The following is a 26163-nucleotide window of genomic DNA, read 5'->3' on the forward strand; positions in this document are numbered from 1 at the left end:
ATCTTAGAAGGTTCCAGATTTTGGTGCAATGTCAGGACAGGATAGAATGGTGGCCTATCTCATAACCTCGGGCTGCATTATGGAACATAGAGGCAGTTTGTTCAAAAGAGCACAGCCTTTGAATTCAGGTTCAAGCATTTTAAATGTTGGCTGTGTGACCCCGAGAAATTTAACCTTTATGCACCTATTAATCTCCCTCCGTGGAAGGGGGAAGCATAAGGCTTACTCTGCAGACTGGGGTTTACTTGTGATAACCTAGCACTTTTTATGACCTGTCATTATGTATCTATTTGTTTCTGCCTCTTCTTCCAAATGTAAATTTCTTAAGGGCAGAGACTTCGTTTTGTCACCATTGTATCTCCTGTTCCTACCAGGCATATATCAGTTATTTTGTGATTCTTTTTGAATAGATGAATGGACAGATGGATGGCCAGTGTCTGAAATACAGTAGTTACTCAACAAGTACTTGTTTGTTTTCACTTCATCTCCAGCCTCATCCTAAACGTTCCCTCTCTGCGCCCCATTCACTTTTGTTGCTGCATTAAGTCCTTTGAATGACAATTCATATGAGAGCACATTGTAAACTTCAAAGCACATACAAGCATGGGGTAGTAATATCACCATAATGTTAATGGCATTATATAATTCTGTTTCTCTCCCTGCATCCTGCTAGCTTTTAATCTCTTTTTTAGAGAAAGACTGTACCAGTTATTTTTCTATATATTGTAAGTGCTCAGTAATGTTTATAGAATGAGTTTTAGTGAAAAAAAAATCACTTCTAGTTTGAATGTGTCTTGAGAAGCCTAGTATTTTACATAAGAGGCAGGAGATCTTAATCAGCCTAAGGGTTTTAGCTGTAATGGACAAATACTACAAGAATTGTACATGGTTATGGTACCTTTCAGGCACTGGAGACTGAACGCTATTGAAATCCTAAAATTGTGTGTGGGCTAAGCTAGGTTGCCGGTAATTGTGTCTTCAGGTATCCTCACCTACCTTTGCATTAGAAAGGGGGGTCTGCCAGTTGCCCCATCTTCATTGCTCTGCTCCTCTTTTCCCAAATGCTCGCAGTCTACATGCTCCCTTAGACACTAGTTGGAAGTCTCATATAATAATCAGCATAGGGAATAGTGTCAGATATTTGTAGGAAATATAATTTTCTATGGGGAAGTTGGCAGTCGCAGATGCAATGGGAGTTATTAAAAAGTCACTAGCGTGTAAATATTGGGATTTTTTCCATATATCTTTCTGTTCTCACTTTCCAGTTTAATTCCCCTGGGGTCTGAGAGTTTACCTTGTATGATCTGTGAAGGTGTGTTTTATGGCCCAGAATATGGTGTATCCTGGTGAATGTTCTGTGTGAGCTTGAGAAGAATGTGTATTCTGCTGTTGTTGGATGAAATATAAATATTAATTAGATCCAGTTGATTAATGTTGCTACTTAATTCGACTGTATCATTATTGATTTTCTGCCTTTTGGATCTTAAATTGTGGGCAGAGGGATGTTGAAGTCTCCAACTATAATAGTGGGTTTGTCTACTTCTCCTTGTATTTCTATCAGTTCTTGCCTTACCTATTTTGATACTCTGCTGTTAAAGGGCATACACATTAATGATTATTACATACTGGGAGAATTAACCCCTTTATCATCATCATTATAAAGATCTTCTTTTAATAATTTTCCTTGTTCTGAAGCCTGCTTCATCTCAAATTAATGTATCTACTTGTTTTCTTTTGGTATATTTTTCTTCACTGCATTACTTTTAACCTGTGTCTTTATATTTAAAGTAGGTTTCTTATAGAAAACATATAGTTGGGTCTTTAAAAAAACATCCACTCTGTGGTCTCTGTCTTTTTTTTTTTTTTTTAAGATTTATTTATGTATTCATTTGAGAGAGAAAGAGGATGTGAGCGCAGGGGAGGGGCAGAGGGAGAGAGAAAATCTTCAAGCAGACTCTCCACTGAGCAGGGAGCCTGATGCAGGGCTCAATCCCAGGACCCTGAGATCATGCCCTGAGCCGAAGGCAGACGTTTAACTGACTGAGCCACCCAGGCACCCCCCATTTATTTTGTTTTTTATACTCCACATATAAGTGAAATCATATGATATTTGTCTAAGTCTGACTTATCTCACTTAGCATAATAAGTCTATCCATGTTGTCGCAAATGCCAAGATCTTATCCTTTTTTATGGCTGTGTAATATTCCGGGTGTGTGTGTTTGTGTGTGTGTGACATCTTCCTTATCCATTCATCTATTGATGGACACTTGGATTGCTTTCATATCTGGCAATTGTAAATAATGCTGCAATAAACATAGGGTATATATTTTTGAATTAGTGTTTTCATTTTCTTTGGGTAAATACCCAGTAGTGAAATTATTGAATCAAATGGTAGTTCTATTTCTAATTTTTTGAGGAACCTTCCTACTGTTTTCCACAGTTTCCAATTTACATTTCTACCAACAGTGCATGAGGGTTCCTTTTCTCCCCATTTTGCCAACACTTGTTTCTTGTGTTTTTGATTCTAGCCATTCTGACATGTGTAAGGTGATATCTCATTGTGGTTTTGATATGCATTTCCTGCAACGGGTTATTTTTGAGGCTAGGTTCCTATTGTGCAATGGGAATGATATTGCTTATCTCATGGGGCTGTTGAGATTCTTGTTTCAGAAGAAGTATATAAAGCTTAAAATAAAGTTCCAGGCACCAAGTGAGTGCTCCTGTAGAGGGGCATATTACCAGTGGTGGCTCTTGGGCATGGATGGAGTATATGTCATGGACTCCATGTTGACATATGCTAAATACAGGAAAACTGAGTCCCCTATGAGAGATATGCAAGTTCAGAGGAAGGTGGTTGTAGAGGTAATGTTGGGAATTTAGTCTTCCTGAGATTGAAGCATCAATCAAGGGGCTCTTTTTGATTTCTTTTATCTTGTCTTTAAAAATTCAGTTTAGAGAATAGCCTTGAGATAGAACATTCACAGTTTAAGGGTAGGATTTCTTAGCACCATAAATTCTATTTTCTATTTGATAAATTGACACCAGAAGGAGAGGCATACGGATATACTACCCTGAATATTACTTTACAAACAAATTAGAATGATTTATCATCAGGGATTTTTGATGTAACAGTAATCTCTGAACTCTTATTGTAAAAGTATAAAGACTCTCTGAACTTAGAAGAGGAGATATTCATTCCTTGAGACAGAGGGGTAAGTCTCTGCCCTCGCCATAAAACAGAGAATTCAGTCTGCACCAAGAACGAGACAGAGAGATGGAAACCTAACATAAATTCCACAAATTACATATATTATATAATTTAATTCCCATACTTATTGTGCCAAATAGATGTGAAATTAAATATTAATCAATCTTTTTTTTGGTTAAAGATTTTATTTATTTATTTGAGAGAGAGAGAGAGAGAAACAGCATGAGAGGGGAGAGGGTCAGAGGGAGAAGCAGGCTCCCCGCCGAGCAGGGAGCCCGATGTGGGACTCGATCCCAGGACTCCGGGATCATGACCTGAGCTGAAGGCAGTCGCTCAACCAACTGAGCCACCCAAGCGTCCTAAATATTAATTAATCTTAAGTTAGTAGCATGCCCTTGGTAGATTTAGAGACGGAGGATGTGACAGTGCAAGTGAAATCCATAAATTGTCCATCAGCAATTTGTGGCTCTGGGATTGGAACCTGGATCATCTGAGAAATACCCACCTGGCAGATTATCGTGCTGATTACATAAAACAGCCACTGTGCTGTCTAGCACAACGCTCCATGAGTAATAGGTAAACATTAATTCCTTTATGTATCCTGTAGGGGAATGGTAGGAGGCATCTGGGGAATTGATCCTTCTCCAGTTAGAGGATAATACCAGAACTAATAAAACATAATTTTATTGGTGCGCAAGACCCAGAAAGTTTTACACACCTTACCTCACTGAATTGGCTCTTGTCAGTTTCAAATGTCTTAAAATGTGTGGCTTGACCATTTGGATCGACAGTTTTGATTTGACAGGTGTCTTGACCGTGAACCGTGAAAGTGAAAGGGCATGCATTGATACCCATGTAAGGAACCAGACCTGCGTCAGGCTGGGGTTTGCGGGCTTTGTCTGCAGTGCGCCCTCTTCTGGTCCAGAACTTGTCCTCCTTTAATTTCCCAGGTGCTTAGAGCCTTCTTTCACTCTCAGATCCTTATTGTACACACGTCTGCGAAACTCGAAGAGTAATTCACCTCTATTAAAAGGGGGAGCTTGGCGCTGTGAATTGTGCAAGACTGTTGAATCTCAGATCTGTACCTCTGAAACAAATAATGCAATATATGTTAAGAAAAAAAAAGAAGAAGAAGGTAGCGGGAGGGGAAGAATGAAGCGGGGGAAATCGGAGGGGTAGACGAACCATGAGAGACGATGGACTCTGAAAAACAAACAGGGTTCTAGAGGGGAGGGAGGGGGGTGGGAGGATGGGTTAGCCTGGTGGTGGGTATTGAGGAGGGCACATTCTGCATGGAGCACTGGGTGTTATGCACAAACAATGAATCATGGAACACTTCATCTAAAACTAATGATGTAATGTATGGGGATTAACATAAGAATAAAAAAAAGGGGGGAGCTTGGTATTTTAAGAGGGGGCAAGCCTTAAATTAACAGATGAGTTTCAGATGGTAGAATTCTAGGCATCAGCATGCAAATAGGGGGAGTTTGGAGTTTGGGGACTTTCCTTGTGCTTAGAAAATATGTCACTCCTAATTTTTTAGGTAGGGGGTTGAGAGCAGGCAACCTCCTCGGGAACTTTTTTTTTTTTCTTTTCCTTGAGGCAAAGATTCAAACATGGGTCAGGATGCTAATCAGGATGTCATCAGAGGAGCAGAAGAGGAAAAGGATGGATCTGGGTTGAGTTTATAGAAAGAAAGTCTAGGTTAATGCATGGAGAAGAGATGCTCAAGAAGTTTCTGTTCTCAGGCTGGATCTTATAGTTCCCAGGGGGCTCATAAATAGTAAATAAGCCCGGCTGGTACATGCACACGCAGCAAATGCCGACTGTCTGTGGGCACACTCCCTCCCTCATGCACTTGCCCGTCTGTTCTCTAAGTACTTTGTACTTTGACTCTGCTTTGCATTGAGAAACATGTAGCTCTTCCCTGTCCTCGCGTTGCTGCTCTCTAATGAAGCTACGAGAATTTGCATCTGCCTTATTCATCCATCCTCCTGGGCCCAAGAGGGTGTGTTTGTGGGCAGACGCTAGACATGACAAGACAGAGGGAGATTGGAGAGAAACTGTAACCTTTAAGAAACTCTTTTACTGAGGAGAACACAGGCAGCAACCTCTGTGACCTTGGCCACAGCAACTTCTTGCTAGGCACGTCTCCAAAGGCAAGGAAAACAAAGGCAAAAATGAACTGTTGGGACTTCATCAAGATAAAAAAACTTTTGCACAGCAAAAGAAACAGTTGACAAAACCAAAAGACAACTGACCGAATGGGAGAAGATATTTGCAAATGTCTTATCAGATAAAGGGCTAGTATCCAAAATCTATAAAGAATTTATCAAACTCAACACCCAGAGAACACATAATCCAGTCAAGAAATGGGCAGAAGACATGAACAGACACTTCTGCAAAGAAGACATCCAAATGGCCAACAGACATATGAAAGAGTGCTCAACATCACTCAGCATCAGAGAAATCCAAATCAAAACCTCAATGAGATACCACCTCACATCAGTCAGAATGGCTAAAATTAACAACTCAGGAAACGACAGATGTTGGCGGGGATGCGGAGAAAGGGGAACCCTCCTACACTGCTGGTGGGAATGCAAGCTGGTGCAGCCACTCTGGAAAACAGTATGGAGGTTCCTCAAAAAGTTGAAAATAGAGCTACCCTATGACCCAGCAATTGCACTACTGGGTATTTACCCCAAAGATACAAATGTAGGGATCCGAAGGGATATGTGCACCCCAATGTTTATAGCAGCAATGTCCACAATAGCCCAACTATGGAAAGAGCCAAGCTGTCCATCAACAGATGAATGGATAAAGATGTGGTATATATATATATATACACACACACAATGGAATATTATGCAGCCATCAAAAAACCCGAAATCTTGCCATTTGCAACAACGTGGATGGAACTAGAGAGTATTATGCTAAGCGAAATAAGTCAGTCAGAGAAAGACATGTATCATATGATCTCACTGATATGAGGAATTCTTAATCTCAGGAAACAAACTGAGGATTGCTGGAGTGGTTGGGGGTGGGAGGGATGGGGTAGCTGGGTGATAGACATTGGGGAGGGTATATGCTATGGTGAGCGCTGTGAATTGTGTAAGACTGGTGAATTACAGACCTGTACCTCTGAAACAAATAATACATTATATGTTAAAAAAAAAAAAAAAAGGGAGAGAGAGAATCTTAAGCAGGCTCCACCCTCAGCATGGAACCCGACATGAAGCTCGATCTCATGACCCTGAGATCATGACCTGAGCCCAAACCAAGAGTCAGATGCTTAACTGGCTGAGCCACCCAGGTGCCCAGCATTATAACTTTTAAAAAGCATATAACTCTTCACTTCTTTGCAACTTGCTTTATTTTGTGCAGTGCATGTGTATTTGAAACTAGAAAGAGTAAGATGTTTTGAATTTTGAAACTAGAATAAAATATTTTGAAACTAGAAAGAGTAAAAATTAAAAAGTGGAGACTTTTTAATCCTGCCTCAAAACTTAAAAAAATAGGTTATTTAATGTTTAAATATGTTCTAGAAAGTGTTTATGGCAAAACTGAGTTTGTAAATATTTTCTAAAATTCCTTTATACTTTAACCAAATTAAGTCAGCTTTTCATTTCTAAGGGAAAATAGCTACATTTCAGAGATGGAAGATTTCTGAATGAAAGGGAGAAAGCTGGTCTTCAGAGTATGTTGTTCTGGAAACAGTGGATTCATGTTGTGATCCAATGGTCTCTTTTTCCCTTTTGTCTACAGTTAAAGAGGAAGGGGGTAGAGAAGGTTAAAGAAGACTAGAGTAGGCTCTCACTTGCTTTTAGGCACAAAGTGGGTTAGATTTCTCAGACTAGAGAAATGGGTGCTTTCATACCTGATTGAAGATGCAAGCTCATTCAAGCCAGGAATATGGTAACACATCTCTCACTGCAATTAAGCAGTTTTGCACACGTTTAAATAAGTTACGCCTAGAGAGAGCAAAGATGGAAAATGATTGAGGATTGATGTATAAGGTGTTTTATTTGTGCTGATGCTCTGGTGTTTGCTTTCCACTTTAACTATCTCTAGTTGTATATTATACTTAATTAGTACTGCCAAAGTTTCAAATTGTTATGAGTAACAGTTGAATTTAAAACTCTCTTAAAAAATTTTTTTTTTTTAAAAAGAGTAATAGATGGGGAAAAGGGTCTAATTTAGTTTGGTCTCTCTTTCATTGAAACAAATCTACAAGAAGCCTTGTTAGCCATACCACGGTGAATCATTCATTTATTAAACAAATATTTATTCCGTGCCTACTATATTCTAGACACTGTGTTAGGTACTGGGTGAACAAGAGTGAACAAGGATCAGTCTTTGTCTTCAAGAAAAAAGAAGGATCTTGGTTGAGTTTATTCTAACCTACAGAACTGTGAGATAATAAATTTATGCTGTTTTAAGCCACTTAGTTTGTGGTAATTAGTTTGTAGCAGTGATAGTAAACTAATACATTCAGATTCCTCAGATCAAACTATGTAGAGGCCATGCTTTATTCTGCTAAATGTAAAGCTCCCTCACGAGGTCAGGTGGAGGTCTATGATGGGTTGGCAAATAAGACAGATAAGGAAAAATGAAGGTCATGCATGTGTGTTTTAACTTAAAGAAGAAGGTAAAATGATTTGATATTGAATAATATGTAGATTTTCTTTAAGGTAAACCTTTTCCCATATCTTTCATAAACTGCATCACTTCTTTTAGGCAGAAAGAATAATTATCCTTAATCAAACTTACTCATTTGGATTCAAATATATCAGAATTCAAGCCTGTCAATTCTAAGCTTCAAAGGAATAATCTATTCTTGGGTCCCCAAGTCTGCTCTTTTGGCCAGTCTGGCCCCTTCATTGGATCTTACATCTGAAATAATCGTAGAGGCTTCCTCACATTATCCTCTGCCAGCTGGGGAAGATTAAACTAGAGCTATCTGGGGCATAGAATCCATCAATAGAGGTGATTCTCAGAATTTCCAATACAAAGCCATATAGGTCTTAATATTCATAAAGGCAACTGATAAAGAAACTTTAGGAAAAGTTACCTATTGGGTAATACCACTGGGTGTTATTTCTATGGGTCATTTTAAGTTTGCTTGACCTTGGGAAAGAATTTAGGAGACTGGAGAACCCAGGAGACATGAGACAAACATCTTTCCTCCCCATGCATCCTTTATGGTCTTCCAGATATGAAAGAAATAATTGATCCACCTATATGAACAACAAAGTCAAATAAAATCTTTTTGCATATCCAATAGACCCACACTATTGGAAAGTGTGCTGGGAAGGGGACAGAGCCACAAATGAATGAGAGAGGGATTGGCCAGCAGGAATGGTTGTTCTGGCCAACTCCACTGTAATTACCCTCCATAAAGGAGGAATGACCTGGAGGTGAGAGCCTGAGGTGTACCTTCCTGAGATGATAGCAGATAATACTCATTGTGGTCTGCAAGGGCTAATCTATACAGATAAAGAAACAAGGATCTTATAGGAGCAATGGGTTCAGATAGAAGAGAGCAAGAGGAACTTGGAAAGTGATGAGAAAAGGAGAGCATGCTGTGAAATTGAGTCAGGTGCTGAACAGGTTAGGTGACTGAGACTGGGAAGAAGAGCACTGATGTGATTCTATGGGGTTCAGAATTTCTAGATCCCTACATAGCTGAGGTAGAAAGGCAGTCAAAGGTAATGTCCTTCAGTCTTAGCAAATTATTCAGTAGTCATAATGGAAGTCCAAAAGGGACGTCTTGGAAGAGCGTTGAATGGAGTAGGCATCTTGTTCTTTTAATTCACCTCAACCATACACAGTGTATCTTTTTGAGTTCTGCCATATGCCAGTAGTAAGAGTCATACACTTGTACAACTTCAGGGCTCTTTGTTGTTGAATGTGGAAGGTAACATTTGGGCAGAGCATGGGCTCTGGAGTCAGGAAGCCCTGGGTCTGAATGGGTTCTGCCTCTGACTTCCTGTATGGCCTTGGGTAAGTCAGTCTTCCTTGCTGGGACTGCATTTCCTCATTTGTAACAAGGGGATGGTACTGTGTGGATCATAGAGCTGCAATGAACTTAATTATTTAATTAAATAATGTGCCTGGTACACATTAAGCACCCAATAAAAGGTAGTTGTTGTAATACCAATTGTGAGGATAGGGTATCCTGGGGTGGTGTTTCTGCTGAAGTAATCTCTTCCCCCTTTTGACTATCCATGGTGGGGTCAGCAGAAAAATGGCCATGCACACAAGATGTCTCCCTCATCGATGCCAGAAGTGAAGGTAGATGCTAGAGATCATTTTTTTCTGTCAGTTTAGAGACATATATTTTCAATCATGAACTAGGAAAAACACTTTCTTCTTCTTCAGCACTTTCCACAGGGCATCTTTGATCTCTCTGTTCCTCAAACTGTAAATGAGAGGGTTCAGCATGGGGATCACCAGCGAATAGAACACAGACACCACCTTATCCCTGCCAAGTGAATAGCAGGAGCTAGGTCGCAGGTACATGAAAAGGGCCGTCCCAAACAACAGAGTCACCACCATCAGGTGCGAGGCACATGTGTTGAAGGCTTTCCTTCGGCCTTCCACTGAGCGGATCTTCAAGACAGCAGCTCCTATGTAACTGTAGGAGATGAGGAGGATGAGGAATGATGTCCCCCCCACAGTGACCACCACGAGAAAATTCACCACTTGACTAGGGAAGGTGTCAGAGCAAGAAAGTGCCAGGATTGGTGGGAGGTCACAGAAGAAATGGTTGATGATGTTGGGTCCGCAGAAGTGGAGCCGAAATATGGAGCCGGCCTGGATCAGGGAGCTCAGGAAGCCACCGACATATGCCCCAAGCACCATGCGTATACAGAGGCCGTGGGACATGATGGCAGTGTAGAGCAGGGGATTGGAGATGGCTGCATATCGGTCATATGCCATGGCAGTCAGGAGAAAACACTCAGTGAGACCCATGCAGACAAAGAAAAAAAACTGAGCAGCACAGCCCAAGAACGATATGGTCTTTTGCTCCTGGAAGAAATCAGTGAGCATCTTGGGGGCCACTGTAGAAGAGTAGCAGAAGTCAATGAAGGACAAGTTGCTGAGGAAGAAGTACATGGGTGTGTGCAGATGGGGGTCACTTCTGATCAGAAAGATGAGGGCCAGGTTCCAGGCCAGCGTCACAAGATAGATACCAAGGAAGGTCACAAAGAGAAGAGTCTGGAGTTCTGGATGGTCTGCAAATCCCAGGAGGATGAACATGGACACTGAAGAGCTGTTCCAGGCCTTAGTTGTGGACATGTTTCCCATGGACCACAAGGACAAGATGCAGACCTGCCATAATAATTATAATCCACATTATAGGTTACGTCAGTCAACAAAAAATTACAAAATGCACAAGAGGGGGGCACAGTATTGAGAGAATCACAACTTTATGCAAAGATTCTTTCTCTCAGAAGGCAATTTTAGTCATTGTTTTAATTTTTGTTTTCTTTTTATATAGTACAGTGTGATTGATGTGAGCTCAAGCTTTGGATTCAGACGCCCTGTGATCACCTTCTGTCTCTACCACTTAGTAGCTGTGTCACTTAGGGTGAGATATCCAACATCTCTAGGCTCCAGTTTCCTTATCTTCCAAAATGAGTGACAGGACCTACTTCACATATTTGTTTTAGGAACTAAATAAGGCAAAGTGTGTAAAGTGACTGACACATAGTATGTCCCAGGTGAAAGTTGTCAGGACAGTTTTGTGTGTCCCAGATGAGTCATGTCATTCCCTGAATTAACTAGTCATCTAACTTTATTCAAGTTTCAATAATGGAACAGGGAAATTAATGGAGGGACCAGGTTCAGCTCTGTAGTTGTGAAACAATCAGACATTTAGAATGTTTTTAATCCAAAGGATTAGGCCAGATGTATACAGAAGTGCTCTCAATTGTCAACTGTTAGATCTGAATACACTAATATAGTTGTATTTTCAAATTTGTCTGTAGTCCTAGCTCTAAACTATTGACTTGTTAGGAAATGGGGACTCTGGATTTAGACAACCTGGATTCAGTCCCCAGGTTTACCACTTAGTAAAGGTGTGATCTTGGGCAGGTCACTTGGACGTTCCATCTGTCTCTGTAAAATCAGAGATAACAGCACTTACTTCATAATTAGTATCTATATATATATATCAATTATCTATCTATATATCTATCATCTATCTATCCATCTATCTATCTATCATTTATCCATCATCTCCTTTAGGACATGACTAACTTATATATAGTAAGTACTCTGTGTTTGTTGTTGCTGTTGTTGTTTAAACCTAAATACAAAGTGTCCTTGATCAAATTCTTAGAATTGTCAGTGTATGGAACATCTTTCAAGATCAGGGATTGATTCCATCAAGTTCACATGGATAAGAATTCCCATCACCCCCCGATACACCCACACTAAGTCTCAATCCCTATAAATCAGGAAAGAACTCCTGCTGTCAGCAGATCTCTCATGCTGAGGTCCCATCCCTGCAGAAGGAAAAGTGTGGTCAGAGGGACCCCATGGCTCATGGTGAATGACTCTTATAGGTCTGGAACATATCTTGATCCTTCCTCGGGTCTTAACAATTTGGAAATCAACAAAATTACATTAACTGTCTCTTAAACTATACTTTCAGCCTATTCTACCTACCTCTTAAAGTATAGAGAATCTCATAAATTCCATTTTATTTTTCAAAATGGAAGTGTTATTTTATGAACTTAAAAGCAAAATGTGAGCACTGTACAATAATTGGATCAATATATAACCGTGAAAAGTTGAAACTAAAAATCATGTTCAGTTCCTGATCAATGCAAAAAAAAGAAAAAAAAGAAAAGAAAAGCCTGGAAATTATGACATTCTATTTCCTGAAATAAGAGCTCTTAACATTTTGGAGTACACCTTACATGTGCAAATATATATATGTGTGTGTGGGTGTTTGTATTATAGAACACAAACCCTCAATAAATTATATATATTATACAAGTCATTCCAAGACAGTCACTTCACAGTTTGGGAAGTAATACTCTATTTGCTCTGAATTTTATTGCTCAGTTCGAGAGAGCCATTTTATTTTGATATCCCAGTTTTTCATAAATCAATTCATATCTACCCATTGCCAGTCAAGGTCATTGACCTTAACTTTCTTCTTGAAGCTTATAAACAGGGAGATGCCCTTGGAATTGGGGTCCACGCTCCTTCCTCTTAATGGTTTCTGCTACAGACTTTTCAGTGCTAAAACACTCAAATTTGGATAGTGAGAGAATGTGAAGCTCCTTTTGGTCATTACCATGCCATCGTTGTGCAGAGTTTCAGAGATCCCACACACTTATCCCAATCTTGTCAGTATGGTTTTAAGCTTTATACTCAGAGGCTCTGCACCTGTCTGTGAAAGGGCGTGTAAACCTCCCAGAATCAGGAGAGGATTCTTTCCCCTTGAAGGAAAGACAGAGACCTGCAGCAAAGTTTGGCATCGTCTAGTACAGATGTAGAGTCACATGGAGAAATTGTGAGCAAAACGAAAGAGCTCTGCTGGAGACTTCACCCATTCATGTAGTCTCAGCCTTCAGTCAGGTAGAAACCTGAGGTTCGTGATACGATTCGAGGTTGTTTGGAGCACTTACTCAGGTTAGCAGCAAAAGGAGGGGAATAAGGTGGTGGTTCTGATTCTGGGTAGGCTTCAGTAGAAGCCTGGTTCTCATCCCGACTCTGCCACTTGCCAGGTTGAGATGTTGGGCAACTCATTTAGTCTTTCTGAGTTTCAATTCCTCCATTTGTATAATGGGGATAATCGTGATGTAACAGTGTTGTTGGAGGATTGCTTAAGATAATGTGCAAAAGGCTCATGGGTCTTGAGATAATATCTTTGCTTAACAAATTGGGACTGTGATTGCTATCAGCAGTGAATATTCCTTAAAGAATTCTTTAAGGAACAGAGTCTTATTTGAAAACACTTTCCCTCATGTGGTGGGTTGAAATGAGAGGTCCCCTGATGGGCCATGTAGGTTTGTAACAAGTGTTTGGGAGTAAAGGTTGAAGACTAATTATCTGCGGGGGCGGGGGCGGGGGTTGATGGGTCAACTGCAAGTCTGTTTTCAATGTTGCCATCAGGGGGAAAACTTTCACATTTAAGGATGAAATTTCCCATTCCCAGAAACAGAAAGTGAATCTGGACAAATTGGAACAGAAGGAAAAGCATATCCAGAGTTTTATTCTTCCCCACTGATGCCCTGAATCTTAACCATCTTACCCTAGAACATTAAACAGAAGGTATCTTCAGGGCTCTATGGAGCACTTTATGTCACTGAACTCTGCTCACAGAGAGGTGCTTCTTTTTTTTAGAGAGAAAGAAATCTTCACTGGCAGCAAGCTGGGTAGAGAGCTAGTCTGATCTGAATCTAGACTCCCTACGAATCCTATCATATAGGTATAATCAATAGCAGCTAAAAAAAAAAAGAGAGTTCGGGAGGCTCAGTGACCTCACTACATTTACAGATGTTGAGCTGCATCTTTGTAAATCACACTAGTCTTCGGGCCTTGGTGAAGGTAGGATAACACAGTAAAATCAGATACCTAGCACGGTGCCTTGCACATAGAAGACACTCAGAGATTGATGGGAAATGGTCAAGTTGATTTACAACTCAGCTCATCTTTTATCAAATATCTGCAAGAAAGTGCTAAGTCTGCCTAGTCTGAGCTTAACATAGTTGGTAACATAGCTTAACTCCATCGAGTTAAAAAACAGTATAATGGGAGCCTGGGTGGCTCAGTCAGTTAAGTGGGAGATTCTTAATTTTGGCTCCAGTCATGATCTCAGGGTCCAGGGATCAAGACCAGCATGAGGCTCTGTGCTCAGCAGGAGTCTGCTTGAGGATTCTCTCTCTCCTTCTCCCTCTGCCCCTCCCCCCAGTTCTCTCTCTCTCTCTCTCAAATAAATAAATAAATCTTAAAAAAATACACGGTATAATGACAAGGAGAACTTCAGCGAAACTGGGGAATAGGAGTGGATCGTTTGATCTCCCCGTCATTCCTGCTCTGAGCTCTGTCCTCCACTTTATGATGCCTCCTCTCACCGTTGCAGAAGCCTGATGCCCTCAAGGTCTTCTTCCAGGTCTGTCCTTCATTCAAATGTACAAATACTTGATGGAAATGAAAGAGTCTCTTTTGACATAAGGTGAGCATTCAAAAGGCACCAAAACTTTAATCCAAGAATTAAGATTCAGATGGTAAAATTCAGGCCACCAGTTAGAATAGAGAAGGAGGGTTTTGGAGGTTAGAGGTCTCTGCGGTGTTTGGAAAATCAGCTGTATAAAATCTGCTTCAATAACAGCACTTCCGAATCACTTTTCAAACCACTTACTAATAATTGGAGCTCTGTTCAAAGGTGTAACAATTCCTTCCAAAATTTCATTCCCTCCTAATTCTCTTTTTAGTTGCAAGGGCTCAAACATAGTCCAGGAGGCCCATCAAAGCAGTGTTAAGATAAGATTGTGGCTGAATGTGGGGAAAGACAGAATTGAGAGGTACATGGAGAAAACCTCGAATCCAAAGAACTCCTTAATCATCTATATGAGCTTGAAGATCTAAATTGCTCTGTAAAGCAAGATTAATGTGGGCATGAAAACAAAAATTAAAAGATGAATGACTGCACTCACCCTCTTCCTCTTATTTGTCTGTCCTTTAGCTGATGCCTGTCTTGAGTTTTGCTTTGTAAGGAGTCTAGTCAGGCTTTGGTAACTGCTTCCAATCCCCAAAGTGCTAATGAGCTGGGAGAGCAAGCTTGGGGCTGGTTTGTTCACCAAAAATAAAAATATCCACTTGATGCATAGAATGCGTGTTTGTGGGCAGAAAGGTGGAGGGAAAAAAATGTACGGAAAAAAGAGAGAAAATCTTTAAGAAGCTCTTCTGGTATCTGCCAATATCTGCATTTGGGGTCATTTGGGGAAAATGTTTCAAAGCTGGGATTGGAAATGGTTTTGAGAGAGGTTTTTTTCCCTCTCTCCTTGGAGATGTTTCATTACATTTGCCCTTGAGGGTCTTTTTTGAAAGAGAAAAAAATATATCACCCAAACCTCACAGATTTGTAGTTAATTGATCTCTGGGGTGGTATGGAGAACACATACTCATATAAATCCTCTGACAATAAATGCTTATTAAACTCCATCCCAATGGCTAGCTCCTCTGATCCCCCAACGCCATTCAAAATCTCTTCCGGTAGTACATGATGAATGAACTCAGGATAGCAACAGAACATAGAGGACAAGATAAGCACCTACTCTGCAAAAGAAAGCAGAACTGTATATATGTGCAGAAAAGCTAAATAAGTTGCTCAAAATTTTACAGCTAATAAGAGATTGATCCAATATTTGAACCCATAATTACGTGACACCAAACTCTGCATATGAATGGTGCATGCATTTATTTTGGAATGCAACTGTACCTAAATGTGTTGATAAGGTCAACTGTACCCTTCCATTCATTGATCCATTCTCTTTCCACAGAAACCTAGTTATATTTCTCTGAGAGAGACATTTAGATACAGGGCTTTTTCCTCTAAAAATTGTTAAATTTACTCTGGTATAGCATGATGTAGTATAAAGATGAAAGACTTTTATTCTACGGAGGGCCATGTACAAATAAAAAATAATTTGAGGCTAGACAGGCAACAAAAAGGAAGTCAATAATTCATGTGTTTGGAGAGGGAGGGAGAAAAGGAAGAGGTTTGATTCATTTGTTTCTTAAACTGAGAATATTGAACTTTGATGAGAATTGGAATGGGGGACATTTGAATAAGCTCAAATGAAGCTGATAATCTTTTTTTTTTTTTTCTTGAAGTAGATAATCTTGAACCTCCAAGTGACTCTGAACTTTCCTAGCTACGAGAATAGTCTCTTACCCTGTTTGAAGAGCCTAGCCTCTTTGGGCTTTGGCAGAAGAATGATTTAAGTGATAAAAAAAATGGTTCTTTCCTAAATCACTTCTCTCCTCTCAGCCTGCACCCTTGTCCTGAAACCAGATGAGTGCACTTTGATTCTTCTTTTGGGCTCTTCCTTTTGAGAGTTCCTGAGCGAAATTTAGATCCATGGATGCTTAGTCAAAACAATGTTCAAAGGCTTCTTGGAAAACTCATACTTGAGATAATGTTGATTTATATGTGTCTTAAAATGCCTTGATAACAGTTGGGGACATTTTTAAACTTCCATTAAGATTATTTAAAGTTTCGGGGCGCCTGGGTGGCTCAGTCGTTAAGCGTCTGCCTTCGGCTCAGGTCATGATACCAGGGTCCTGGGATCGAGTCCCGCATCGGGCTCCCTGCTCCGCAGGAAGCCTGTTTCTCCCTCCCCCACTCCCCCTGCTTGTGTTCCTGCTCTTGCTATCTCTCTCTGTCAAATAAATAAATAAAATCTCTTTTTTTAAAAAAAAGATTATTTAAAGTTTAAATTTTTGCTGCCATTTTTACTATATCAATTGTTAAGGATATTTTCATTTTATTTAGGATTCAACACTTATTTTTTTTTAAAGATTTATTTACTTATTTTAGAGAGAGAGAGAGAGAGTGCAAGAGGGAGGGGCAGAGGGAGAGTGTTCATAGTAACACTAAGCTCAAAATAATAAAAAATGACAGTGATAGCAATGACCATTTATAAAAAAATTATTGTGCCAAGATTTGCTAAACATGAAAACCTTTTAAAAACTATGTCCAAGTTAGTTGGCATTTTAATTAAAACGTACAGTAGTTAGTTAGTGTTTAATGAAAGCATATAGTTAGCCGGGCACAAAAATAATATGGATTACCATGCATTTCTAATAAGCTGGTATCAGAACACTAGAGTTGGAGGTGTGTCTTCTGAGACACATTGGTAATTTAAAAAACAGAACAATAACTTGTCCCATTTGAATCGTTTTTACATAATGGTTTTCATGTAGGTTTCACATATGATCCACACCCCATCGTACAAGGCTGGTACACTCGGCTGAATCTCACAGATGTAGGAAGAGGTAATGTGAAATCAGTGGAGCTGTGCAAGACCACACAGATGAAAATAGGCAGGATTTAGACCCATGCCATGTGTTAACACTACCATTTTTAATTCTTTTAACCTGTTTAACTCTTCTAGACTGTTCTTTTTTTATGTTATGATGCCTCTTTTTAAGAACTTAAAAATTTGATTTGTTTACAATGGTACCTTGAATGTGAACTTGTGACTTACCTATTTTCATTTACATCACTCTTATCTAAATATAGTTGTTTATTAGTGTTATACACCATTTTCAGTATGCTTAGTAAGTTGTCCATCTCCCTGGTTTGGTTTCTTTCCCAGAATTGAACTGCATGCTAGTATTGAGTTAAGGTACTTGAGGGGCACATGGTATGGTGCTTAGAGCATGGTGGGTATATAATGTGTTTGAGGATAATCAATTACTATTGCAATGGTAGGTTCTTTCTTTTTGCAATTTGATAACATTTTATTTTTATTATTTTTTAAATAATTTTTTATGATGTTATGTTAGTCACCATACAGTACATCATTTGTTTTTGATGTAGTGTTCCATGATTCATTGTTTTTGTATAACACCCAGTGCTCCATGCAGTATGTGCCCTCCTTAATACCCATCAGCAGGCTAACCAATCCCCCCACCCCACTCCCCTCTAAAACCCTCAGTTTGATTCCTGGAGTCCATAGTCTCTCATGGTTTGTCTCCCCCTCTGATTTTCCCCCCTTCATTTTTCCCTTCCTTCTCTTAATGTCCTCCATGCTATTCCTTATGTTCCACAAATAAGAGAAACCATATGATAATTGACTTTCTCTGCTTGACTTATTTCACACATAATCTCCTCCAGTTCCATCAATGTTGATGCAAATGTTGGGTATTCATCCTTTCTGATGGCTGAGTAATATTCCATTGTATATATGGACCACATCTTCTTTATCCATTCGTCTGTTGAAGGGCATCTTGGCTCCTTCCACGGTTTGGCTATTGTGGACATTGCTGCTATGAACATTGGGGTGCATATGGCTTCTGCACAGTAAAGGAAACAGTCAACAAAACAAGGAGGCAACCCACGGAATGGGAGAAGATATTTGCAAATGACATTACGGATAAAGGGCTGATATCCAAGATCTATAAAGAACTTCTCCAATTCAACACCCAAAAAACAAATAAGTCAAAAAATGGGCAGAAGATATGAAAAGACACTTCTCTGAAGAAGACATACAAATGGCTAACAGACACATGAAAAAATGTTCATCATCATTAGCCATCAGGGAAATCCAAATCAAAACCACATTGAGATACCACCTTACACCAGTTAGAATGGCAAAAATGGACAGGGAAAGAAACAACAAATGTTGGAGAGGTTGTGGAGAAAGGGGAACCCTCTTACACTGTTGGTGGGAATGCAAGTTGGTACAGCCACTTTGGAAAACAGTGTGGAGGTGCCTCAAAGAGTTAAAAATAGAGCTACCCTATGACCCAGCAATTGCACTACTGGGTACTTACCCCAAAGATACAGATGTAGTGAAAAGAAGGGCCACATGCACCCCAATGTTCATAGCAGCAATGGTAGGTTCTCATGTGGATTTTAGTCCCTTGAGGTCACCCTATAGTTTAGGCATATTTCCACTAGGTGGCAGCAACATTCCATAGGAGGGTCTCAAGTAGCCGTCCTCTCGGCAGATAATGATTTGTTAATATAGTTATCTCAATTGTAATCATGCTGTTTGGGTTCTTAGAGGTCTTTCACTTTAGTTTTTTGTTTTAGAGTAAAAAACTGAGGCCCAGAGAGGTCAAGAACCTAATTTTCCACAGCAGAATGAGAATTGGAACTCAGGTTGTATAACTTCCAGTGTTTCATATATACCTATGAGTATCTATCTATCTATCATCTATCTATCTATCTATCTATCTATCTATCTATCTATCTATCTATCTATCTATCTATCATCTATCTATCATCTATTGATCTATCTAACTATATATTTAAGGCCTCTAAAACCTCTACATGTACTTTTGTCTTGTATTTTATCTTTGTTTGGAATGCCTGGTGAAAAGACTTTGGATCTGTAAAAGGTTGATATTTATACTCCTCACTAGTAGAAGAAATACAAACTGAAATAACTTTTCCAAACTCCAATTTGAGAATCAAGATTGTGTTTTATTGTCAAGCACCTCTGGATTTTTCTCTGGGCTTTCTTTGAAACAATTAAAATAACCTCATTAAAATAGCTATGCTAAAATGTTAAATAAACACGAAAGCAAATCATATTTTAGGAGAAGCTGTCAGCAAACAAACTCTAAGATGCATAGAATCCTAGTGAGATAAATTTAGGAATTGACTCTTAAGGAATTTCCTCCTAAACATTTGTAATTCTATGAGAAGTTTATTTTCTTTTATATGCTACTTGCCTTCATACTTTTTGATGTTCACTTTAACTTTCTGCTTTAAATTCTTAAATTTAATCATACATGAAATCTGATATTTTAAAGTAGGGTAATGAGAGTTTATGGTTATATCCAAGTGAATTTAATAAGGCAAATTTCTTCCTTGTACTTAAATTTCTTTTTTATTATTATGTTCAGCTAGCCACTGTATAGTACATCATCAATTTTTGATGTAGTGTTCAATGATCCATCAGTTACACATAACACCCAGTGCTCATCACAACACATACTCTCCTTAATACCCATCACCTTGTTACCCTCTCCCCCCACCCCCCTCCCCTCTGAAACCCTCAGTTTGTTTCCTGGGGTCCATAGTCTCTCATGGAAGCAACTGAGATGCCCTTCAACAGAAGAATGGATAAAGAAGATGTGGTTCATATGTACAATGGAATATTACTCAGCCATCAGAAAGGATGAATACCCAACATTTGCTTTGACATGGATGGAACTGAGGGGATTATGCTAAGTGAAATAAGTCAAGCAGAGAAAGACAATTATCATATGGTTTCACTTGATGTGGAACATAAGGAATAGCACGGAGGACCATAGGGGAAGGGAGGGAAATCTGAAGGGGGAGAAATCAGAGAGGGCGACGAAATTTGTTCTTAAATTTCTTATAGAATAGGGCGCCTGGGTGGCTCAGTTGGTTAAGCGACTGCCTTCGGCTCAGGTCATGATCCTGGAGTCCCAGGATCGAGTCCCACATCGGGCTCCCTGCTCGGCGGGGGGTCTGCTTCTCCCTCTGACCCTCCCCCCTCTCATGTACTCATTCTCTCTCTCAAATAAATAAATAAAATCTTTAAAAAAAAATAAAAAAAAATTTCTTATAGAATAGGTTGACAAATACATCAAATGTCCCCACCCTTGATTTTCCTATCCAATGCAGACATTGATAATATATAATTTGCTCTTTATTCTTGAGCTTCTTAGTCTTTGCAGATAATTATTATCAGTATAATCAGAGTTGTCATGACAGATGAAATCTATTACCATCCCCTATTATCAGCTTTTCTTTTCTTTAAAAAAATTTTTTAAATTATGTATCAGCTTTTCTTTTTTTTTTTTAATTTTTTTATTCTTATGTTAATCCCCTTACATTACAACATTAGTTTTAGATGAAGTGTTCCATGATTCATTGTTTGTGCACAACACCCAGTGCTCCATGCAGAATGTGCCCTCCTAAATACCCACCACCAGGCTAACCCATCCTCCCACCCCCCTCCCCTCTAGAACCCTGTTTGTTTTTCAGAGTCCATCGTCTCTCATGGTTCGTCTACCCCTCCGATTTCCCCCGCTTCATTCTTCCCCTCCCGCTACCTTCTTCTTCTTCTTTTTTTTTTTTCTTAACATATATTGCATTATTTGTTTCAGAGGTACAGATCTGAGATTCAACAGTCTTGCACAATTCACAGCGCTTACCAGAGCACATACACTCCCCAGTGTCTATCACCCAGTCCCCCCATCCCTCCCACCCCACCCCCCACTCCAACAACACTCAGTTTGTTTCCTGCGATTAAGAATTCCTCATATCAGTGAGATCATATGATACATGTCTTTCTCTGTTTGACTTATTTCACTCAACATAATACCCTCCAGTTCCATCCACGTCGTTGCAAATGGCAAGATCTCATTCCTTTTGATGGCTGCATAATATTCCATTGTATATATATACCACATCTTCTTTATCCATTCATCTGTCGATGGACATCTTGGCTCTTTCCACAGTTTGGCTATTGTGGACATTGTGTATCAGCTTTTCTAATCCCAAGAAAATGTATAGATCATAATTAGGGATTTACCTTCTAAATTACCTGGGATCTTAATTCAGTATCAAAACACTTTTGTAGTTAGTTGGGCTTCACTCCCGTAGCTTCGGGATCTCCTGGGCCAGTATGTTCCCAGTCCTAGTCCAAAATGCTTCTCTTAATAAAGAACTTCCTTGACTTTTCTCCTCACAGTCTATTTTTGGAGTCACCTACCTCTTTTTCTTTCAATGATCTCAGTTGCTAAATTTCTTTCCCTAAATTCAGCCTATTACCTTGTGTGTCAAGAGTCTCAGTAATTAGGGGCACCTGGGTGGCTCAGTTGGTTAAGTGTCTGCCTTCAGCTCAGGTCATGACCCCAGGGTCCTGGGATGGAGTCCCATGTCGGGCTCCCTGCTCCGTGGGAAGCCTGCTTCTCCCTCTCCCACTCCCCCTGCTTGTATTCCCTCTCTCACTGTGTCTCTCTTTGTCAAATAAATGGGGGGGAAAAAAAGTCTAAGTAATTATATTCTTTCATGTAGAAGATATTTTTGTCCTTTAATTAATTTTTATTCTCACACTGAAGTTTGCTAACTTGATCTCCATGAAACAGATTAACTCCTTTTTGTAAACTTTATTCCTGTAGAAAAAGTTTCAAAAAACAGGACATCAGTGTCTCAAAACTCTAGATTTTCAGAGCTTGAGGGGTCCTTGGAAAGGGAGCTGAATTTACTGAGGCCCTGTGAGGTGGGGGAAGGGTTAATTGACTCACCCACAGCCACATGTCCAGGGCATGGCAGGGCTGGAAATAGCACCCAAAATATTAAAGGGTAAGGAAACTGTTTTCATCACAATAAAACATCAAATAGATAGGAAAGAGCTCTTGGCCACAACCCTAGAGGCAGAGTTAATGACATTATTACTCAACATTCATCAAGTGATTTCTATTCATTGGGCACTGTGCTAAGACCTTCCTATTCATATCTCATTTCATTATCACAACAACCCTTTGAGATTGGTATTATAATTATCACACCAGTGTTGCAAAGGAAGAAATTGATATTTCAGAGATTTAAAAAATTTGTGTATGTTTATACAGATAAAATGGCAGAGCCAGAATTGAACCCAACTCACTTGTGTGTGGTTTACTTCCAGTGAAGGGTCTCAAAGTGGAAGGTTGCCCACCAATGCAAAAGGATGTCTTCCTGGACCCAGAGGAAGCTCAGAGGAGAATAAGGCAGGGGACTGTAAATAAGACTCTGGCAATGGGTGGTTGTCCCTGTCCCTATCACCCCAGAGAACAATTAGTGCTCAGAAATGTTTAGTTCTAATAATTGCTTAGCTTCTACTTTGGACCCAGGAGTGAGTAATAGGGCAGCCATGTGGAGGGATATTGTGGCTACCCCTGCCCATCAAAATAATGAACTCCCTAAGGTCATTTTGAAGACTTGGTAATAAAGGACCACGGATTCCAGAAACAGATATTACTCTTTGCGTGAGGCCAAACAATAAAAAATTGACTGAACCAGAAACGAGGCATAGAACAGTGGGAAATGCAGATGAACTGAAGTTCGTAAAAAATGTTAGTGGAACAAAACAACCAATAATTCTTCTTTTGTAGGGTGAGACCTCAGGACATTTCTGCCTGAAATCATTCAGTAAGTTCAGCTCCTTCCTTCCCACCTCATTCATCCAACAAAGACAATTATAATTTATAGCCTATTCCACATTTCATCTATAAAAGGGCAGAGTAAGTCTACCTACTTGCAGGGAGGATTAAATGAGCTAATATAAATCAAGTCCTTAAAACAGTGCCTGGTGCTCAATAAGCCTTGAATAAGTGTGATTGTATTATATATTGCATATTATATTATTATAATTGGGCACACATTATAAACCAAACACTCTGCGAAGCTTCTGTAGATAAGCAGTGAAAAAATTCATTCGTTCAACTAATACTTACTATACCTATGTCCCAATCACTGTTCTAGATTAGTTATAGGGTAAATCAATAAATAGATCAATAAACAGATCTCCCAGCCTGCCTTTGAGTAGCTTACATTCTGGTAGGGAGGATTTCATTAAGATAAGAAGCACCAAACTCATGTTGTTTCCTCTTTGATAGGTTCATAGGTTGATGTCATAGTGAAAAGCAGTCTTGGCTCTTCTTGATTTTGGTTACTCAATCAGTGACTGAGTGTGGGGAGATTGAAAATTTTATAAAACACAAAGCTAGGAGCAGTATGTATTTATTTTAACAACTTAATTGAGATGGCTTTAACATATAGAAATTGTATATATTTAAAGTGTGCAACTTGATGTTTTTATATATATGTATACGTTTTGAAAAGTTCACCACAATCAAGCTAAATAACTTATCCATCGCCTCTACATAGTTACCCTTTGTGTGTGTGTGTATGTATGTGTATATGTGTGTGTTTGTGTTGAGATTTAAGATCTATCCTCTTAGAAAACTTCAAATATACAATACCGTAAAGTCAGCTGTTGTTACCATGCTGTTCATTAGATAGCCAAAACTTATTTACCCTGAATAACTAAAACTTTGCACCTTTTAACCAACATTTCCCCGTTCTGGCTCAACCCCCCCAACCACCATTCTACTCTCTACTTTTATGTGTTTGACTTTTTAGATTCCACATATAAGTGAGATCATGCTGAATTTATCCTTTTGTGTCTGGCTTATTTCATTTAGCATGAAGTCCTCCAAGTTCATCCATGTCATTACAAATGACAAGATTTCCTACTTTTTAAATGGCTGAATAATATTCTATTCTCTCTCTCTCTCACCTATCTATTTATCTATCATCACCATCATCATCATCATCACCATCACCTATCTCAAGTTTTCTTTTTTTTTTTTTAAGATTTTATTTATTTATTTGAGAGAGAGCACAAGCAGGGGGGAGGGGGAGAGCAGGCTTCCCACTGAGCAGGGAGCCCAACGTGGGGCTCGATCCCAGGACCCTGGGATCATGACCTGAGCCAAAGGCAGACATTTTTTTTTATTATGTTATGTTAATCACCATACATTACATCATTAGCTTTTGATCTAGTGTTCCATGATTCATTGTTTGCATATAACACCCAGTGCTCCATGCAGAACGTACCCTCTTTAATACCCATCACCAGGCTAACCCATCCTCCCACCCCCCTCCCCTCTAGAACCCTCAGTTTGTTTTTCAGAGTCCATAGTCTCTCATGGTTCGTCTCCCCCTCTGATTTTCCCCCTTCCTTCTTCCCCTCCTGCTATCTTCTTCTTCTTCTTCTTCTTCTTTTTTTAACATATAATGTATTATTTGTTTCAGAGGTACAGATCTGTGATTCAACAGTCTTGCACAATTCACAGCGCTCACCATAGCACATACCCTCCCCAGTGTCTATCACCCAGCCACCCCATCCCTCCCACCCCCCACCACTCCAGCAACCCTCAGTTTGTTTCCTGAGATTAAGAATTCCTCATATTAGTGAGGTCATATGATACATGTCTTTCTCTGATTGACTTATTTCGCTCAGCATAATACCCTCCAGTTCCATCCACGTCATTGCAAATGGCAAGATTTCATTCTTTTTGATGGCTGCATAATATTCCATTGTGTGTGTGTGTGTGTGTGTGTGTGTGTGTGTGTGTGTATACCACATCTTCTCTAACCATTCATCTGTCAATGGACATCTTGCAGAGGCAGACATTTAACTGACTGAGCCACCCAGGCACTCTATCTCAAGTTTTCTTTATGCATTCATCCACTGATGGACATTTAGGTTGTTTCCGTATCTTGACTATTGTGAATAATGCCACAATAAACATGGAAGTGAAACTATCGCTTCAAGATATTGACTTCATTTTATTTGGATAAATACCCAGAAGTAGGATTGCTGAATCATACAGTAGTTCTATTTTTAATTTTTTGAGGAACCTCCATAGTGTTTGTCATAATGACTGCCCCAATTTACATTCCCACCAACAGTGCACAACACTTTTCTCTATATCCTTACCAACATTTATCTTTTGTCTTTTTAATAATAGCCATCCTAACAGATGTGAGATGATAACTCATTGTGGTTTGATTTGCATTTCCCTGATGATGAGTGATGTTGAGCACCTCTTCATGTAGAACAGTTTTTAATATGATGAATAATAGAGAAACACAATCAGATAGTTGCAGTTGGTTGAAAACATGCATGGGTGGTCAAATTCCACAAAATGATAAAATATCAGCAACTTTAATTTTAGCCCTGAGTCTTCCCTGGGGTACTTCTGCCTTTACACACCCATCCCATTTATATTTCCTCATTTTGATCTTTTAAAAAAAAAAAATTTTTTTTAAGATTTTATTTATTTGCGAGAAAGAGAATGAGAGAGAGAGAGCATGAGAGGGAGGAGGGTCAGAGGGAGAAGCAGACTCCCTGCTGAGCAGGGAGCCTGATGTGGGACTCGATCCTGGGACTCCAGGATCATGACCTGAGCCGAAGGCAGTCGCTTAACCAACTGAGCCACCCAGGCGCCCCTCATTTTGATCTTATATAAGTGCCAGCTTGTCTTTCTTAATGTAAAATGCATATGGGCTTCCCTCATGTCTTAAAAATGATAATCTGGTCTGGCCTGATGACATCAAGGTTGTCCCATGCCTGTCCTTAAATATTATCCTTAAATATTGAATGAACCCTTTCCAGTTTTTCTTGCTCAGAAAATATTAGTTTCTGCTTGTTCTTGACCACCATGGCTCA

The 26163-nt window shown here is 39.5% G+C and overlaps 1 protein-coding gene and 1 long non-coding RNA gene across 3 annotated transcripts in view; one reads left to right on the forward strand and one right to left on the reverse strand.

Annotated features, from left to right (window-relative positions):
• LOC123856376 (uncharacterized) overlaps positions 1–26163 on the forward strand; it is a 207355-nt gene that overhangs the window by 74665 nt on the left and 106527 nt on the right. The window lies entirely within an intron of this gene.
• Positions 9551–10510, reverse strand: LOC123841277 (olfactory receptor 5A1). The gene has a single exon (XM_045870910.1). It carries the CDS (start codon positions 10508–10510, stop codon positions 9551–9553), a length of 960 nt encoding a protein of 319 aa, XP_045726866.1.

Source organism: Mirounga angustirostris, unplaced genomic scaffold, assembly GCF_029215605.1.
Source record: "Mirounga angustirostris isolate CCGP_5_RB_7025 unplaced genomic scaffold, mMirAng1.0.hap1 SCAF_13, whole genome shotgun sequence".
NCBI lineage: Eukaryota > Metazoa > Chordata > Mammalia > Carnivora > Phocidae > Mirounga > Mirounga angustirostris.